An 18,031-nucleotide genomic window follows, 5' to 3' on the forward strand; every position below is an offset into this window, starting at 1 on the left:
CATGACTATGAAATTAATGAGGTATTGCAACTGCCGCTGTCGATTCCTCTTCAGAGACTCACAATCTGCCAAAGCAACCCCCGCTTGCCCTAGCGATGGGACAAGCGTCACAGTGTCTAGGATTGATGGCTCGGTCGGGAATTGGATCCTGCGCGTTCGCCACAGTGGAAGACTACCTACACTAGCTATGCATTTGGAGATCGCAACGGCGTTGTGGCATATTCAACATGGAAAGTAGACCAGCTCTGCTGACTGGAATTTGGAATTTTAATTATGTACTAAGGACAAGTCTGTTGCTTTATGTTGCTTCCTAGTTTACAGCATGATGCAAATGATTTCTAACTTAGTGTTAGGAGAAAATGTCCATCTTTTAAACCTCTTAGACAACTAAGAGTTGAAAAATACCACTGATAATGTCAGACATCCAAATTGAGGAGTACCAATCCTTTAAACGATTGTCCAAAACAAACCAAAAATCCTGCTACCTTGTGGTGGGACGGGAGACTAGAGAACATGGATGTATCAGCATGTGGGTGATGTAAACGTCAAGCAGGATGACATGCCAACCTCCACCCCCATTGTTACATAGTTCAATCAGTGTAATTTGCAAAATGCATAAACACCTGATGGTTTGGATATATAGTGTTGATGGGAAGAAATGATATTTTTTAATGTGTACTGTAAAACTTGAATTACTCAGGAGCTGAGTGAATATGTTTGTTGCTACTTACAATCCCAACCTGTTGATCTTAGTAGTTTTTTTTGTTTTAACATGGTCTTTTCAACTTTGTTTCCTTGTTTAACTACAGACAGCTTCTGTTGTGTAGACTCACCAGTTTAACTGTTGTATTATAACAGTATTACATGTCAACACAGTGTGGTTATGACCTATTTATATAAAAACCAAATATTTAGTCAATTTACAGTCTTAATTTAATCTTTGTACACCTTGCATTTTTAAAAGTGCTTAAATAGTACTATATTGCAATAAAATGTAGTGATATCATAATTAACCAGCCATTAAAAACTTACTTCTACATACATGGTAGCATGGACTTGTATGCTACAGTTCCTTGGTTCTGGAGTTCTGTCCTAGAACAGCAGTTCTCAGGTAGACCCGTGAATTGAGCAAGGTGGCTCCCCAGTCCAAGCGGGGATGCCCCTTCCCTGCATCTGCAGCAGCTGGGTTCTCAAAGGTTTACTGTGTTCTTGCCACGCATCAGCTCTGGCCAGCAGGGCAAAGTCAAGGCACTGAGAAGAACTTCAGTACTCCCTGAAGATCCGGGGGAAAAAAAAAACCTTATTGCTTGAAAGTAACCATCGGGCTGGGCAAGAAATGTCCCTGTTGTGTGAACTGACTTAATGGCTCTGGTATTAGGATACAGCCATCCTGTAGAGACGCAAGTAACTTGAAAAAGGAGGAATAACTGACTGTTTTAAGAAATGCAGTGCCCAGAACAGTAAGTACAACATTATTCATCTTTATTCTCTGTAAAGGAGTTGCCTCACAGAGGCAGCTCTACAAGCCTGGTCAAAACACCAGCTGTTCTAAATCACAGTCACTGCCCTGGCCAGCAGTTTCTTAGCTTCTCCAACCACTTCCGAAAGGGGGAGGGAAGAGAACAGGGAAATGAATTCAGGCACAGGGTTGTGACAGTTAGTGCCTTCTGGTGGCTGTTGGGTAGAGCTGAAAGAGGAGTGATGATGGAGAAGGGGGGAAAAAAACCAAACACCTTTGTTGTCTTGAGTAAAAGTCCTTAATCTCATCTTCTGAAAAAGCTGTCTTCATATGCCATTCTTCATCTGTGTTGAGAGCCAACGTTTTTTAAACCTTATTGCTTTTAGCTTTTTTTCTTGGCCTTAAAAAAAAAAAAAAGTTGTTACTTACCATTTTCTTAACCCATCTACTGGAGAAGGAGCAATCCATTGATTGCTGCAGCATTTCAGAACAGAACTGACTGGAACGCTGATAAACTTCCCTTCATCATTCACATACAACTAGGGGCTTCCACTGGCCAGTGGTACCAGCTTGTGCCAGTCTCCTTCAGTGGGAGGGCAGGGAGGATGCATGTCTGAAGCACAACTGAAAAGCCAACTCTACCTGCTGAGGATCAGTAACTCTCCCCTCTGCTGTTCATGAGCCTCACAGACCGTCCGCCTGTGACTGAGGGGCAGCCTGTGGCTGTAATGAGTCTGACCCTGTTCCCTTCTGCAATGTCATTTTTATGGGGAGAAAGAGGTGCTGTTTCCCTACGCGCACACAAAAGTTCTGGGATCTTGGCATCTCCACTTTGTTTTGCCCATACCTGAAATGACTTCCAACACCTCAGAGGCTGCAGGCTGAAGAGTATTTATTTTAACTAGTAAACATGGCTCTAGGCCCAGACGCTGTTTCTTAATGTACCAAAAATGAGGTAATTCTTTCAAGTTCAGCCCACTCAGGCTGTAGTGTCCTACTGCCATTCCCTTACTATTGTTTTTTTTTAAGTAAGAAGATACAAGAAACAGCCCTCCAGTATGGGAAAGTTGTTTGTTTTTTTTTCTTTTTTGTTAAGAAAAGCAGCATACTATAAACCACGTAGGCATCAAGTAGTACCTACTTTGACTTTTTATATACTCACCCCAAGATTTGTCCACAAACTGAACTGCAGCTTTTTTAACTGGGTCTTTCTTGTTTTCAAGGGAAAAAAATTCATTTGCTGAAATGGAGATGAGTATTAATTAAATTTAACACAGACAGATCTAGATGCAGACCCACCCAAGGAAAACTGCTTACCCTGTGCCCGGTTGGTGTCTGGTCCGTAAAGCTGAGTGTTTAAAAAGTCTTTGGCGAGCTGCTGGTGGAGACCTGTTAAACTCTCATCTTTCAAACGCACAGCCGTATAGTTTCCTTGTGGCCTAGTTAAATAAAGAGATGTAAAGCCCTGTAGCGTAGTTACAGAACAACAGACACAGCAGTCAGTGCTTGAGCACAACAGCAGCCGATACGCGATACTTGGCCATGCTTTGTAGCAGTATAAAAAAAAAGAGATAATAAAAAAAAATTGGACTTGTCAGCATATGCTATCAATTATGTGCCCTGAGTAGTTCCTTGGGAGTCTCAAATTAGCCCTACCAGAAGCCAGTGCAATTCCTCTATAGAGATATCAGTGACAGAGAAAGAGGGGGAGAAAAAAAAGACTGAAATGGAGGAATTCAGTGTTCAACAACCAGACCCTTAGCAGCACATAACAGAATGTCTACTGCTGTGCTGATGGCTGCCCAGTTACCTATTAGCAGTCACACATACAAAAAAATTATATATAAAAATTATTTATATTCTAGATTTATATATGTGCGTGTATACATATTTTACAAGTATGCTGTATCAGAAGCATATTAAAGGAGCTTTTAGCACATAAACACACTTTCCATCAGAGGAAGAGCAGGGAAAACATCAAGTGTAGAAGAAAACCGCCACAGTGACAGAACAGCAGCTGTGATGCCCCCTCCCCAAGCCGGCAGAAGCAGCGCCGAGACAGGCAAGGAACAGACAGCCCACCTGGCACCTTTCCTTCCCTTGTGTTTCTTCACCCGCTTTTGGACTTGGCCCTGTCCCTGCTTCACAGCCCTACCTCCACGGTGTTTACCTAAAGTTAGTTTAATAGAAAACAGAAAAAAATTTCCAAATGTTATGAATCAAGAGCTGTAAGTGACAGAAGTGAAACAACAATTATGCTGTGAAAAAATAAGATGTTTTTAGTGAACTCCCAAGAGGCGTTTTTCAGAAGTGCTCACCAGTAAGAGCTAGAAAGCGTTGCCCTCACAGAAGGGCTGTGAGAGGGAGGGGAAGGGCGCCGCAGGGCAGCCACCCCAAGCACTGCTAGCCAGCTCTCCCCTTCCTTGGTGACAGCACCACAAGATGGGATTCATCGCGGGACAACAATTCAGTGCAGCGCAACAGCAATGTGTAACGAGCAAAGGGGAGTCCAGCCTCGGCTTCCTTCTCGCCACTGAGTAAGTACCACGGAGACCGAGCATTCAAAGCATCCTCCTGAGCTCATCTCTTGTTTGTGCCAGCAGATTTTTTTAAAACAATAATAAAAGGAAGAAAAAGTAGCAGTTACACCATCCAGCTACGTAATTGTGTGAGGTATGGATGAGAGAATTGTTTTAAAAAAAAACAACCAACCAAGACGCTTCTTTTTTGGGGAAAGTACTTTGAAGTACAGATGAAGATGGCTAAAAAACAACAGTCGTAAATACTCTAGACTCTTGATTTTCTAGTTCAGAATTTGAAAACAAGTTATTTTACAGATGCTACTAAATTACAGTATGATACGTAAAGCATCAAGGCAATTAACAACTCTATCCAGAAACAGCCTTTATAACTTAGAATGAATGGGTTGTTTTAGACCTCTGGTAATCCTCGGTTTTTCTGTTACAATACCTGCCCAGTATTTCCTTAAACACCTTGGGCTATTTTAACCAAAATTATTGTACAGTAAACAACTTTTGTAAAAGGCACAGGAATCAGGTTAAATGTGACTTCAGATTTTTCCTCAGATACCGTCCCTTGCCAGCAGCCAATCCGCCCAGTCTGTTACCACCTCAGGCTTTCAAAAGGTCTCTGTACCAGAGCGCTACCCCTGATCCCCCATTGCAGCTCTAGCACAGAAATGACACCCCGAGGTACAGGGGAGCAGAACGAGCTGTGGCCTACCTGGGTCAGCCGCCGCTGCCTGTCCCTCGGGCCTGTGGAGCGAGGAGAAGGCATAAAGTTACTCCGTCCATTCACACTCCCTCTCTTTACCCTCAAGCTACGAAAGCTCCCGTTTCCCCCCCGTCCTTTCCACGCCAGGACGCATACAGGCCGCACCGCGGGTCGAGGGGTTCGCGTCCTGGCGTGGACATCCCCACACTCCCGACCATGGTCCCCTCACCGTGCGGGCGGTGCGGCGGTCAGCTCCTGCAGCACGGCCTCGGGGAGCAGCTTCCGTCTCTGCGGGGAGAGGGCAGTGAGCGGGGCGGGACGGGACGGGGCTGGGGGCTGCCGGCCCCGGCAGGGGTGCTGAACGCATGAGGTGGCGGGGGGAACGTCACCGTACCTTCTGCTCGGCGAACAGCTCCTGCCGCCGCCGCCGCTTCTCCTTCAGCAGCTCCCGGTGCCTGCGGGGAGGCGGGAGGCGCCGTCAGCGCTGGAAGTGGGGGGGTGGGTGGGGTGAGGGGAAGGAAAGGGTGGGATTGGAGGGTGTCCGTACCTCTGGGCCGCCTCCCCCTCGAGCTTTCGTTCGGCCTCGGCCGCCTCTCTCGCCGCGCCGAAGGACACCTCCTCCGGGGCCTCGTCCTCCGAGGAGGCCGGGCTGAGGGGAGCGGCGGGCGGCCCGCGCTTCCTCCCCACCACCGCCGCTTTTTTCCGCCGCGCCATCTTCTCCCTCACGCCGCCCACCCCGGAAGTGCTCCCCGCCTTCCGCCCCGGAAGTGCTCCCCGCCTTCCGCCCCTGTGGGGAACGCCCCGCGCCACGCCCCCCTCGCGCCCAACGGCTTCCAACCGCCGCGCGCGCGCAGACAGACGAGGCGCGGAGAGCGGCGGCCACTTGAGCCGGCAGCGGCGGGGCCTGAGCCGGCCGCCCCGGCCCCCCGCCGCTCGTTTATTGCCGTGTGGAGCAGGGGAAGGGGACAGCCCGGCCGCACCCGCCGCCTCCCCTCCACCCACTCCCCCGCCGCGCTGGGGCCCGGTGGCCCCGGCCTTTCCTTCGCCGGTCGCTCGGAGGGGCTCAGGAGATGATCTCCGTCTCGTGGCGGGCCAGCGCCGGCGGCAGAGTGGTCCCGCAGGGGCCCGGGAAGTGGAACCTGGAGGGAAGGAAGGGAGCGGCAGCCGGGTGAAGGGGCGGACAACGGACCAGCGCGTCGCTGCTTCTGTCTTTTTTGTTTGTTTGTTTTCTGGCAGTGCCCGAGTGCATTGGACAGGCAGGTTAGTCCTGCTGCTGAGGGAGGGAGATTTAGGCCTTCTAGAACCTAGAGATAGCCTTCGGCTTCACACTTAAGAGAAATACAGTTGTGGCTTCAGTGTAAGTTAACTCCACCAAGAAGTCATAGAATGGTTTAGGTTGGAAGGGAACTTAAAGATCATCCAGTTCCAACCCCCCTGCCATGGGCAGGGACACCTCCCACTAGAGCAGGTTGCTCAAAGCCCCATCCAGCCTGGCCTTGAACACTTCCGGGGATGGCACATCCACAGCTTCTCTGGGCAACCTGTTCCAGTGCCTCACCACCCTCACAGTAAAGAATTTCTTCCTGATATCTAAATCTACCCTTTTTCCATTTAAACCGTCACCCCTTGTCCTGTTGCTACACTCCCTGATAGAGTCCCTCCCCACCTCTCCTGTAGCCCCCTTTGGGTACTGGAAGGCTGCTATAAGGTTTCCCCGGAGCCTTCTCTTCTCCAGGCTGAACAACCCCAACTCTCTCAGCCTATCCTCATAGCAGGGGTGCTCCAGCCTTCTCATCATCTTCATGGCCCTGCTCTGGACTTGCTCCAACAGGTCCATGTCCTCCTTATGTTGGGGGCCCCAGAGCTGGACACACTACTCCAGGTGGGGTCTCACCAGAGCAGAGCAGAGGGGCAGAATCACCTCCCTCAACCTGCTGGATACACTTTTATTGATGCAGACCAGGGTACAGTTGGCTTTCTGGGCTGCAAGTGCGCATTGCCGGCAATCTTAATAGCACAATCATCTTTTCTTACTTATTAGAAAAAAATATAATATTTCCTAAGCATTGGGGAAAAAACTAGATCGTACTTGTATAAAAATTTTCTAAGCATTTTAGCAGTTCAGTGCAAAAGACAACGAAGACAAAGGGGACTAAAGGTTGCTAGTTTAAAACTGAAGAGCTTTACCTGAATCTGTTTGTAGCAGGAGTGGCTTCCATGTTAAATTCTGCAACTGGCACTCCTCTGGCGGATACCTGAGGGGCAAACATAGCAGCAGGATACACCACGGAGGAGGTCCCCACCTGCAGGGACAGGACGAAAAATCACCACTGTAGCAGGCCCACTTGTTAAACAGACAGAACCAAAGCAACCCACAAGGTAAGAACAGAACACTGGATGTGCAAAACCACTAAAGCATGGAAAATCCCTACAGAAATCAAACCGATACCTGTATTTTCTGTCACTGCACATGTAGCTATTTAACATAGCGCAAGAATCAGTAATTGTTTCTCTGATGCAACCCACAGAAGCCTCTTTGGGGATTATAACGGTGGATTAAAAAAAAAAAAAATCCCAGCAACACAAAATGGCCAACTTTGCCTTCAGGAAAACAAAACGATGTTCCTTCTCTTCCTTGAGATTATTCTGTGAAGGGTACACAATAGTCTGAGCAAATGTTTTGGTCAGCGATCTGGAACATACATGGCATGCGAACAACCTCACGAAAAAAAGCAGCACATGATAGCTGCTAGCTGCCGCCTTACGACATTGTCTCACTTGGTTTTTTTTTAAACTGAGCACCAAAATAATAATGTTTTTCACTGTTTGAGAAATTCAACAGCTAGACAATATTAGCTCGAACACTTGAAGCTCTAACACATGTATGCTAAACGCAGACTGCAGATGACAGCTGAGCAAGATGCACACATGTACATTTTCAAACCTCGTGGCCTTTCAGTGTTTTACACTTGACACGAGACAGTCCCTCAGAGGCTTTTAGCTCCCTTGGCACTTCCCTCAGGGAAGTGCAGATCCATCACCTTTACCCAGAGGCTCTAAGCTCTAGCGTGGCTTCCCTGCTGGTTAAGAGGTAACAGAAGCAGGACTTACTACCAAGCAGAGGTCGCATATCTCAAGCTCCTTCTCAACCGCTGTGAGAATGTCAGGATCCAGGGTTTCACCAAACCACACAACGTGGGGACGGAGGAGTCCATTGCAGCCGTCCTCCTCGCACCTGTTTAGAAATCACAACGGGACAGCGTTACGCTGCTGACGTGGACGTTGGAAGCTGCAAAACAGCAAAGCAGTTTCCATTCTCATTTGGACACGTCTTACCTGCCCTCACTCTTTCTCCCTTCTCCTTCACAGCCCTCCCCACACCCTCCTCTACCAGGTGCTGGACAGAAGGCAGCTAAAGCCTTGCTACACACATGTTGGAAGTACACACGTGCTGCCTGGTCACACAGAGCGGGTTGCTGAACAGTTGTTCAACTCAGATAGTTAATTGTGTCTTCCCCTTACTCGGCTCCTGAAATGCGTGAAGCTTAAAATGTCATACGTGCTACAGACCTTGACCTCCATCAACTTTGACAAACAGGCCAACAGGTTTTTAAGGAGAATGTGAACTGTAAGACAGAAGCATCACATTTACCTCTTTTCCCTAGGAAACAGATGAAAAATACGGTGATTTCTTGCATGTGCAACTAGCTAAGGCAAACCCTCAGCCATTATTAAAAAAGCACCGTGGCACATTTAATGCCTGCAAGGGACTATGCAGGGGCTGTACCCCAGCACAGTATTCCAGGCTGGCTAACAGTAGCACCTGCAAAACATCTACTGTGTGGCACTTGGTTCCTTACTGCATTTCTCCTACTACACTTACTACAAACCCCATGAAGTTAGGCATGTTTCGGCTTGATGCTCAAGTACACAAACACGCGATCCCTTTAGCACCACGGTAAACTGGTACGCACTCCTGTTGCCTGCTGTCCCCTGTAACTTTAAACTCAGTTCTCTGGGCTGAAGTCCTGCGCCGCCTTCTCCTGTACAATGTCTCGGTGTCCTTCCTAAACTACGTGAACAGTAATATAAGCCTTTGAGACGCACAAAGCATGAAGAGGTAACAGAAGAACAAAGCGGTCCATACGTACTGAGGTAGGGCTTCAACTGGAATTGCAGCGTCTTCTGTTTCAGGATCTGGAGCCCTGAAGTTACAAAATAGAAATACACACTCAATTGTACAAAGTGCACTTTAAATATTAATAAAAACTTGGTATTGTCTAAAGCACACTCTCCAATCAAGGAATCTTTGCGAATTCAGCCAACTTCAACACCTACTGCAACCCTAAAATACCACACAGAGGGCAGGCAGGCGTTTGTCCAGAATTATCCCAGAGCTAAGCAGCTGTAATAAGCTGGTCAAAGTCTGTCAAAGGCACAACTAATATTTATGTAGCTATCTAAAGATCTGGTGAAATGCAAAGGGAAAAAACCCCAAAAATCTATGAGCGTATGCCTGTCCCCCACCCCCACTCCCTTATTTTTAATGGTGAAAGAAAGCTGATGGTTAGAAAGAGGAGACTGGAGGAATCTTCTGCAACTTTTTAAGTTGCAGAAATCCTCAGAACTGATGCTTCCCTCCTGATTGTTTCACACATCTGTATTTTGAGACCTGTAATGAGACTCATTGATGAGTTGAAGGACAAAAGCTACTGGGGGCTCAAGAGATGCTGAAGAGGACAATCCGTGTATCAAGTGACAACAGCCCAATTTAAGGAATAAGCATCCAATTTAATAAAAAACCTGGAAGGTGAAGAGGATGGGAGTAAACGCACCTTCTCAAAGAGTACAATTAGTTGATGTCCCATATGAGAGTTTCAGACCATCTGAAATTGTTCTAATTAAAACATATATAATGTTGTGCTAACTGAGAGGTTAACAGTTATTCATTCACAGTCTTATGGCATCATGGGCTCTCACTAAAGTTATCAAACAGTATACCTTTGTTTCAAAACAGTTGTGTAAAATTTAAGCATTAATACTACTAAAGGAAAGTGGGCTGGTTGGCTGAAACTCGTGTATGGTCCTAAAATGGCTCCTTTTCTATTGAAGAGCAAACAAACACGGAGAGTTATTACCCTTTCCCAGCCAATGCAGGGCATATTGGACTCTTGTAATTCGCAGCCACGTTTCCACAGTTGGTGCATCGAGTTTTAAATAAACTACCTGAAAAGCAGAAAGAGAAAACATCAGGGATCGAGCGACTGCTGTGAGGTGTGGCCGTACAAACAAGTTCTGTCTATCCTGGATGGCCTTTATTTGACTTTGTCAAGGCAATACCTTGTGGGGAACTCATTACAGGAACGTAACAGCCGAGTGTTGAAACCTGGCAGCGTTATGAACGAGAGGCTGTTTACACAGCGTGCACACACGCTTTTGTGCAGCACCCCGAGGTGACCAGCCTCGTAGCTAAGCACAGACCGGGCCCAGCAAAGGCAGATGCAGCCCTTTCAGCTGAAAGGCCGCAGTGAACAGCAGCAACGGTCTCTCTAAACTATGATTTATCACCCTGTCCTATCTCACCACATGAGTAATACACAGCCTCATAAGAGTGTTTCAGAGGAAAATCATTATTTAAAGTATCATTGAGATGATTTCTGCTTATTATTTCTCCCCTTAAACCAGAAAAGTTTTTAAAAAATAATAATATGCTGTTTAATGCTATTTTATTTTATGCAAACTACCCAACCCCAAGACTTTTGTAGAGTTCCTAACATGCCGTAGAGACAAGAGTTTAAAATTGTTCCTATTTTGTAAAGAATAAGGATAATGCCAATTAAACTATACCCAAGGCTTTACCCTTGGATCCACAACTGCAAAAAAATCTGTGCAGGTTTCCTATGTTCAGATCACAAAGTAGCGATGGGAAATCCCGTTTAAACCTTTCGTGACACTTTTAAGTTACAAAGCACCATAGCGCTGGAGGAGCAGGATGGCATTTTGTCCTGGGAGACTTTCACTCTGTGGCAGGGCCTGTGGAGTGGAGAAACGAGGAGTGGAGGCACCTCAAGGGATGGAGAAGGTCTTCCCTGCCCTCATCCTCTCCACACCCATATACTTCCTCAGATCCAAAAGCCCCGCTGAGCCCCGTGCGCTGCACCTGCATTGTGCTTCTCTGACGCTTTGTGCGAGAGAAGGTGGGAGCGAGGAATGCCACTAACTACAGGGAAGAGAGAGGGAGTCCACTGGGTGTAGGAGAGAAAAGTGATGGGAATCTCATCCGTTTCCAGCCCCTTCTTCCTCCTGTAGCCAAGGACCACACAGGTGGGTCTCTGAAGGACAGGACAGGGGAAAGCACCAGGGCTGGTGCGACCAGTCTTGCCAATACACCTGTTGCTGGTGGCAATACTGGTGTGGCACCACCACTACCGCACAGTGGAAGTCCCCATGGATTCTTTTCCCCTTTTGCAAGCGAAATCAGGCAAGTGTCACTATCCACGTGCACTCAAGTGGATCTAAGGCAAAACTGAGCAAGCGGGAAGGGAGAACCAGTTCCTGTGTAGTCAGAATTCGTTAAAAAAGAAAGAGGAGAAATAAAGAGAGGTTATAAAGTACAGAGATATATGTATATGAGAAGAGGGTCATATTGTAAAGAACTTCATGCAAGTTACTAACATTTTAAAGACAAATTTCTTTTCTCCCAGTACTTATCCTGCTCTCTCTTCTCCCTCCCTAGCCTGTAGCAGACAGGTAAGCTGATCCTTACCATGAATTTCTAAGAGGTGCTTTGTGCCTGCCTTTCTGTGTAGTTCATCGATATTCTGAGTAATGACCACAACGCTCCTTCCTTGCTTGCTCAGTCGCTTTTCGCACTCTGCGATGGCGATATGCGCGGGATTTGGATGTTTACTCAACATCACTTCCCGGCGATAATGGTAAAATTCCCATACACGAGACGGGTTTCGCGCAAAAGCCTCCGGAGTAGCCAGCTCCTGGAAAAGACATAACAATTCATTCTACTAGCTGAAGGGCAAGAAAACCCCCTCCCCAGACGAAACCTGCTAGATCACTGTCATTGACACTGCTCCCAGCATAGCAAGATAATCAAAAGCAGATTATTTATAAAACAGGTGCAGTTGACAAGAATATAGTTTGATGGTCCTTACGAGGATGACAAGTCAAAGGATTTTACCAAATGAGGAAATAACTGATATCGATAGCGTGGTACGTGGTTTTACAGAGTACACTTGGACCTTGTTCTGTGCTGCCCTACCAAACTATCAGGAGTTTAGTACAGCACAAAGGAAGATGAGAGATTTCAATGCACATAATTTTTTGCATTGAAAAACTCTCTTTTCCACAGCAGCCATAAAACTCAGTATTGCGTGGATATATTTCCTTCGCTAGCAATTTCTTTTCTGCCTTAATTTAAGTGTAACACAAGCCAAATTACAGCTATTGTCAAAAACAAAGTCTAACGTCTTGGCTTTTATGTGCCGGTAAAATCTAAGGTATACTTTTCACACTAACTTGAATTTTGCCTTTTTAAAAAAATGAGGAGTAGCTCAGTCTCGTGCTTCAATGCACAATTCTACTGATGTAAAAACGCTGAATGCAAGCTTTCTGATGCAGAAGGGCCAGGCATTCGTACACACACGTGCTTTATTTGAATTGACAGTCACTGGAAGAAAAAAGTGCATCTTTAGATTCAAACCATCTCGAAAAACTCATCTCTCTGACCCCTTTTTAACTTCATCAAATCTTTCGTGAATGCTGTCATTAAAACCCATAAAGCAAGCAGACATGATTGCAGAGTGCGGGGTAGCAGTTACTGATGGTGTAACGGTTACTGGAAGGACCTGCAGCACCACCCAGGATCAGCCTCACAAGGTGCCGATACACCTCGCACACTTTGCTGCTCCCCGCTGCGCCGCTCCACCCCCCAGGGTCTGCTGCCACCTCCTCTCCCAACCCAGTGGCTCCCAACACTGGTGGGATCACACCAGCGAGAGAGACAGAGCTTGCGGGAGAGTTGAAGACCATGAGGAACCCTGCCCCCAAACAAACAAACAAACAAAAACCCCCAAATATTTTTAAAGACTATTATGAGAAGCTAACATTAGAAGAAAACAACAAGTCGGTATCATGGATTCTGACATTTGTTATTTCAGTAAATAGTTCTTCAGATTTAAAACAGGAAAGGAACCACGAGGTAGGAGAACAGTGAGGGTGTCAGAAGATGAGCCAAGAGCTAAGCTGCAAGGTGGCAAGAAAACAAGGACAGCAGAAAGACCCAGAGCTGCCTGCAAGAACATTTGTTTTTCCCAAACAACTGATAAACCAAATGACAGAAAAGCAGTTGCAGCTGCCCAAAGCAGCCCCCCGGCACAGGGAAGAGCTGCAGGGAGAGCTCTGTCCCCACTGAACCGCCACTGGAGCACTTCCACCCTCTACAGTAGAAGCTGCTTCCCAGCTTCTTCTGACCCTTCAGGCTCACCTACCTGATGAAGAGAGAAGCACAGCTGCGCAGACATGTACCACCACCCGTGTACCTACCTGGGCTTGCCACTTTCTCCAGAAACCTCCAGCCCCTCTGAAGGTAGGAACTCCGCTCTCTGCACTAACGCCAGCTCCCGTGATGATGGCTATGTGCTTCGCTTTGGCAAACACTTCTCGAAAATCAGCCATATCTATGCATGGGGAGGAAAACCAGACAGCTCTTCAAACACTTTTATATAAGAGGCCATGCAGACAGTGCTGGCAGACTTATGCATCCAGAAATGGCTTCCACAATACACCTCCTGTAACTTTAATTTCAGAATATTAATTTTTTTTGGAGTTTCTGTATATTAGAATTTGAAGGGCAATTCCTGGAGATCCTCAAAAATACATATAGGATCATAGAATCAATTGTCTAGGTTGGAAGGGACCTTTAAGATCATCTGGTCCAACCATCAACCTAACTCTGATAAAAATCTCTGATATAAGTAAAAAAACTCTGATATGAGCAAGCCCAGTGGGGTTACACGTATTAAACTATGAATACACTCGATATTTGAAAGACAGAACCTTAAACTAAAATCCCACACTAGATGCTATCTCCGTAACAACTGTTGCCACCACCAGCCAGGACATTTGCCCTCTAATTGCAAGGTAAGATCCAAGTTGAAAAAATTTTACATTTAGTTACAAAGTATCACCTTCAAGATTAAGGTAATTTGAGAAAACCCATTTCCTTTTCAGGCATCTTGCCCATTTTCTAGGTTTGCAACTATATTTTCTATTTTTGAACGTATATTCTCTCCATTTTTCTCTGCATGGTAAAGTAACTTGGGAAAAAGATGGGAAATTTCCTTTGTGTTTTTCTAAGAGTCAAAGCAAGATTAAAAAGCTACAGAGGGACAAAAAAAATTCTCTTCCAGTTTACCGCAGATATTAATTTTAAGGCAACATATTGCAGAATGACAGAATGGCTGTGGTGAGAAGGGACATCTGGAGATTGCCTAGTCCAAACCCCCTGCTTAAGCAGGGTCAGCCAGAGCAGATTGTCCAGGACCGTGTCCAGTCAGGTGGCTTTTGAGTATCTCCAAGGATGGAGACTCCATCACCTCTCTCTGCACAACCCATTCCAGTGTTTGATCACCATCACGGTAAAAAATGTTTTTCTTGTATCCAGATGGAATCTCACGTGCTTTAATTTGCGTCCGTTGCCTCATGTCCTGTCACTGGGCATTACTGAGAAGAGTCTGCCTTGTCTTCATTCCCTCCCATCAGGTGTTTTTATGCACTGATAAGATGCCCCAGAGCCTGGTCTCCTCCAGCTGAGCAGGCCTGGCTCTCCAGCCTCTCCTCTCATGTCAGATGCTCCAAGCCATTTATCATCTTTGTGGGCCTTTGCTGGACTCTCTCCAGTAAGTCCATGTCTCTCTTGTGCTGGGGAGCCCAGCACTGGACCCAGCACTCCAGGTGTGTCTCAGCGCTGCTGAACAGAGGGGAAGGATCACCTCCCTCCATCTGCTGGAGACACTCTGCTGAACGCAGCCCAGGACACCCATCAGCCTTCTCTGCCACCAGGGCTCGTTGCTGGCTCATGGACAACCTGGGGTCCACCAGGACCCTCAGGGCCTTTCCTGCCAAGCTGCTTTCCGGCTGGCCAGCCCCAGCCTGTCCTGGTGCATGGGGCTACTCATCCCTAGGGGCAGGACTTGGCACTTCAATTTGCTGAACTCCATGAGGCTCATGTCAGCCCATGTCCCCAGCCTGTCGAGGTCCCTCTGAATGGCAGCACAACCTTCTGACATATCAGCTGCTCTCACAGTTTTGTGTCATCTAGACACTTGCCGAGGGTACACTCTGCCCCCTCATCCAGATCATTAACGAAGGCGTGAAACAATTTTGGCCCCACTATTGACTCCTACAGTACGCCACTAGTGACTGCCCCCCAGCTGAACTTTACCCTGCTGATTACAGCCCTAATCTTTGCATTTTACTACTTTTTGGGTTTTTTTTTTTGTTTGGTTGGTTTGGTTTTTTTTAAAGCAAAGGCAGGTAAGTTTTTACAAGGAGTGACAGTCACTGGAGAAGCCCCAAGACCCCACAGCACGAGAGCCATAGAACGGGGCAGAGAACACTACGATTCTGACACCTGCTGTCGCAAACCAAACCTCACGAGCCCTTAAATGTGTAACGGTGAGGCCAAAAGTCCTCCGAGTCCAGTCTCCAGCTCTGACAGTGGCCGAGAGCTGATGCTCCAGGCGGTGGAAAAAGCAAGTGCCCCCTGGCTACCCGACTGTTGGGGGTTTTACTGTTACACCTGCAAAGTTCTGCTCCCAGGTTTCAAGTTAAGGCACATCCTCCAATTAAAAAAAAAAAAAACAAACCGCAAAAGCCCCCAAACAAACAAAAAGAGGGTATTTGCTACCAGGAGACTGAACAGGGCTCCTGGGGTTACCCAACGCCCGGCTCCTGCTTCCTGACTCCAGAAAGCTCCAGGCTCTCTGTAATTCTTGTACGAAGAAATGAAGAGTGAGTTTTATTGCCCGTTAGGATTATGAAAAGGAAATGCAATTAACTAACGTGTGCTTATGTACATAAATTACAAATAGTAAAAAAAACGTGTCACCGGGCAATCACGCTGACTGCAACTACGTGAGGGGTTTGGGAACTATAAAGAATACAGACACAGAAAAATTTTAGCAGCTAGGGGAAAAAATAAAAAAAAATAAACTTCACACTCTCCTAAACATTTTCAATTAAACTACAGACTTCACCCATTAGACGAAACCTCCTAGAATTTCAAATCCAGCTAAAAACCTGCGCGGGGTGCTAAAACAAACGAAGAGATGTCTTACTCGAGCTAGGACGAGCCATTTCCAAGCAAAACTCGTGTTTTTTGGAAGGTGCAGCCTTGAGCCCAGGACACGCTCGGGAAACCAACCTTCTACCCGTCAATCGAAAGAGACTCATCAGCATCCCTCGGAAACGCTTGACCTGCGGAGAAATAAAGGAGGAAAAAACCCAACAAAACCGAAAAAAAAAACCCAAAGGGGAGCTCGTTTCTGCAAGGAATTCTTCAAGAAAAAAAAAAAAAAAAAAACAAAAAAAACCAAAACAGGTATAAATATTATTTAAAGGCTTTTTTTTTTTTTTTTTTTCTTTTTTTTTTTCCCCTGTACCTTTAATTCCTTCCCCCACCCCACGCTGCAAAACACATCTCAAAGCTGCCACCCAGCCTACGTGCAGCTGCCCTCCTGCAGAAGGGCGAAGGGGAACCGCGCCGGCGGACGGAGTCCCGCCGAGGGGGAGGCGGCGGCGGCCGCCGCCGCCTCCCCCTCGGCGGGGCTCCGTCCGCCGGCGCGGTTCCCCGGAGGTTGAGGGTTCGCGTCCCGCCGGGGGCTACTTACCGGTAGCCGGTGGCTCTAAGGCGCCGAAGCCGAGGCGTGCGGCTCCCCACGTCCCGCCCCGGGGTTTGCGGAGGGGCCGGGCCCTCGCTCCGCTCCGCCCCGGTCTCGCCTTGTTCCCGTTAAAGGTCCCGCCCGTAACAAAAAGCAACTTGGGATAGTTCGGGTTTTTTTTTTTTGTTTGTTTGTTTTATGAGAACAGCTGGATTTCGCTTGTTTTTCCGCAGAAACAAGAGAGCGGCTGCTTTCATCCAGCCTCTTCCTCTCTCCGCCCTTCCCCAACAACTTTAAATCTCTTTAGTCCTTTTCTGAGATTTCATTTCCCCCTCCCGCCTTTAAATTCTGCAAATTAACCAGCTCAACAGATGAAGCGGTCCCTAAAAAGCGCACCCAGCCTTGGGAAAGGCTGAAAGTCACTTCCCACCACGGTGCAGAAGTGCTCTTTTAAGTCATAGAATCATACAATGGTTTGGGGTGGAAGGGACCTTAAAGATCATCGAGTTCCAACCCCCCTGCCACGGGCAGGGACACCTCCCACTAGAGCAGGTTGCTCAAAGCCCCATCCAGCCTGGCCTTGAACACTTCTGGGGATGGGGCACCCACAGCTTCTCTGGGCAACCTGTCCCAGTGCCTCAGCACCCTCATAGTGAATAATGAAGCCCAGCACCTGCTCACTAGACCAGGGAGCAGCTCCAGCCTCTGACCTGGCCCCTGGATACAGGGAACGAAGAACACCCAGATGTTGCTCCCATGGCCTTGCAGCCCAGGGTTCATTCACTACACTGCTTTGTGGCACTTCTTGTTACTTACATCGTAACACCACGTAATGCTCTGCCTCCAGCTGCAAACACGAAGGAAGCCTTTTGTGGGGGAAGACCTGAGAGCCAGCAGCACTGATTAAACACTCAGCTTTCGCTTGCTGGACTCTACCAGCTGCTCTCCAAGCACTCTGCCTGAATCTCCATAAAAGCATCTACACTTGAAAAAACAACACACAATAAAAATTCAGAAGACAAGATAAAAGGCCAGTGTTATCTCCTTCAACACTGTAACTATCCCGATGGTTAAAATCTGGCAATTCTGTCTAGACTGGGAAAACCACCAAAAGGACAGGTTTGTTCTGGCGGCTCTGACGAATGAGGGATTGTCTCTGCCCCACATTATTCAGTATCACGACCCAGATTGGTTTGGTTTTTTTAAGTCAAGGTCTTAGTATGGATTGTGCATCGTGCTTACTAGGTGGTGTATTTTAGATGCCGGTTAAGGTAATATTTAAAAAAATAGAAAGCTATTTGCAGTCGGACTATCACCATATTTTTGCACCGATTACAAAGTTCAAGACAGCAAACTACTAGTCTGACATCACTAACGGAAAACCTGCTTCTGTGTTTATGTAGCAAAGTTTGAAGAGCACAGCAGCTAAAATGCTTGCATTTCC

General features: G+C 47.1%; 3 protein-coding genes across 4 annotated transcripts in view; 1 reads left to right on the forward strand and 2 right to left on the reverse strand.

Annotated features, from left to right (window-relative positions):
• Positions 1-1,047, forward strand: part of RANBP9 (RAN binding protein 9) — a 39,916-nt gene extending 38,869 nt beyond the window's left edge. The window contains exon 14 of the mRNA XM_074146217.1: positions 55-1,047. Within this exon, the coding sequence (XP_074002318.1) occupies positions 55-185 (131 nt within the window). The 3' untranslated portion in view covers positions 186-1,047. The remainder of the gene's footprint in view (positions 1-54) is intronic.
• On the reverse strand, positions 878-5,431 carry NOL7 (nucleolar protein 7). The gene is made up of 8 exons (XM_074146218.1): positions 5,241-5,431; positions 5,088-5,148; positions 4,923-4,981; positions 4,703-4,734; positions 3,542-3,629; positions 2,777-2,898; positions 2,622-2,699; positions 878-1,859 (listed from the first exon to the last, which is right to left on the reverse strand). The coding sequence occupies exons 1-8, from the start codon at positions 5,405-5,407 to the stop codon at positions 1,786-1,788; spliced, it is 681 nt and encodes a 226-aa protein (XP_074002319.1). The 5' UTR covers positions 5,408-5,431; the 3' UTR covers positions 878-1,785.
• Positions 5,432-5,572: 141 nt separating this feature from the next.
• Positions 5,573-16,177, reverse strand: SIRT5 (sirtuin 5). 2 transcript variants are annotated; one of them, XM_074146704.1, is made up of 8 exons: positions 16,045-16,177; positions 13,250-13,383; positions 11,460-11,685; positions 9,832-9,919; positions 8,845-8,898; positions 7,805-7,928; positions 6,881-6,996; positions 5,573-5,832 (listed from the first exon to the last, which is right to left on the reverse strand). In XM_074146704.1, exons 1-8 carry the CDS (start codon positions 16,163-16,165, stop codon positions 5,757-5,759), a joined length of 939 nt encoding a protein of 312 aa, XP_074002805.1. In that variant the 5' UTR covers positions 16,166-16,177; the 3' UTR covers positions 5,573-5,756. The 2 variants fall into 2 exon arrangements, with proteins under 2 accessions (XP_074002805.1, XP_074002806.1); XM_074146705.1 differs by lacking the exon at positions 8,845-8,898 and having other exon boundaries at positions 16,045-16,126.
• Between the last annotated feature and the right edge of the window lie 1,854 nt (positions 16,178-18,031).

This window comes from Numenius arquata, chromosome 4 (assembly GCF_964106895.1).
Source record: "Numenius arquata chromosome 4, bNumArq3.hap1.1, whole genome shotgun sequence".
NCBI classification, from domain to species: Eukaryota; Metazoa; Chordata; class Aves; order Charadriiformes; family Scolopacidae; genus Numenius; species Numenius arquata.

Excerpts from the sequence above, each read along its gene's own strand:
- NOL7 (XM_074146218.1), bottom strand. The coding sequence starts at position 5,407 with ATGGCGCGGCGGAAAAAAGCGGCGGTGGTGGGGAGGAAGCGCGGGCCG. Across the intron at positions 2,700-2,776 it reads AGACACCAACCGGGCACAGG|CAAATGAATTTTTTTCCCTT; the intron begins GTAAGCAGTTTT and ends TCTCCATTTCAG. Across the intron at positions 1,860-2,621 it reads GTTTGTGGACAAATCTTGGG|GCCAAGAAAAAAAGCTAAAA; the intron begins GTGAGTATATAA and ends TTTTTTTTTAAG.
- SIRT5 (XM_074146704.1), bottom strand. The coding sequence starts at position 16,165 with ATGCTGATGAGTCTCTTTCGATTGACGGGTAGAAGGTTGGTTTCCCGA. Across the intron at positions 7,929-8,844 it reads CCAGTTGAAGCCCTACCTCA|GTGCGAGGAGGACGGCTGCA; the intron begins GTACGTATGGAC and ends ATTTCTAAACAG. Across the intron at positions 6,997-7,804 it reads TATGCGACCTCTGCTTGGTA|GTGGGGACCTCCTCCGTGGT; the intron begins GTAAGTCCTGCT and ends CTGTCCCTGCAG.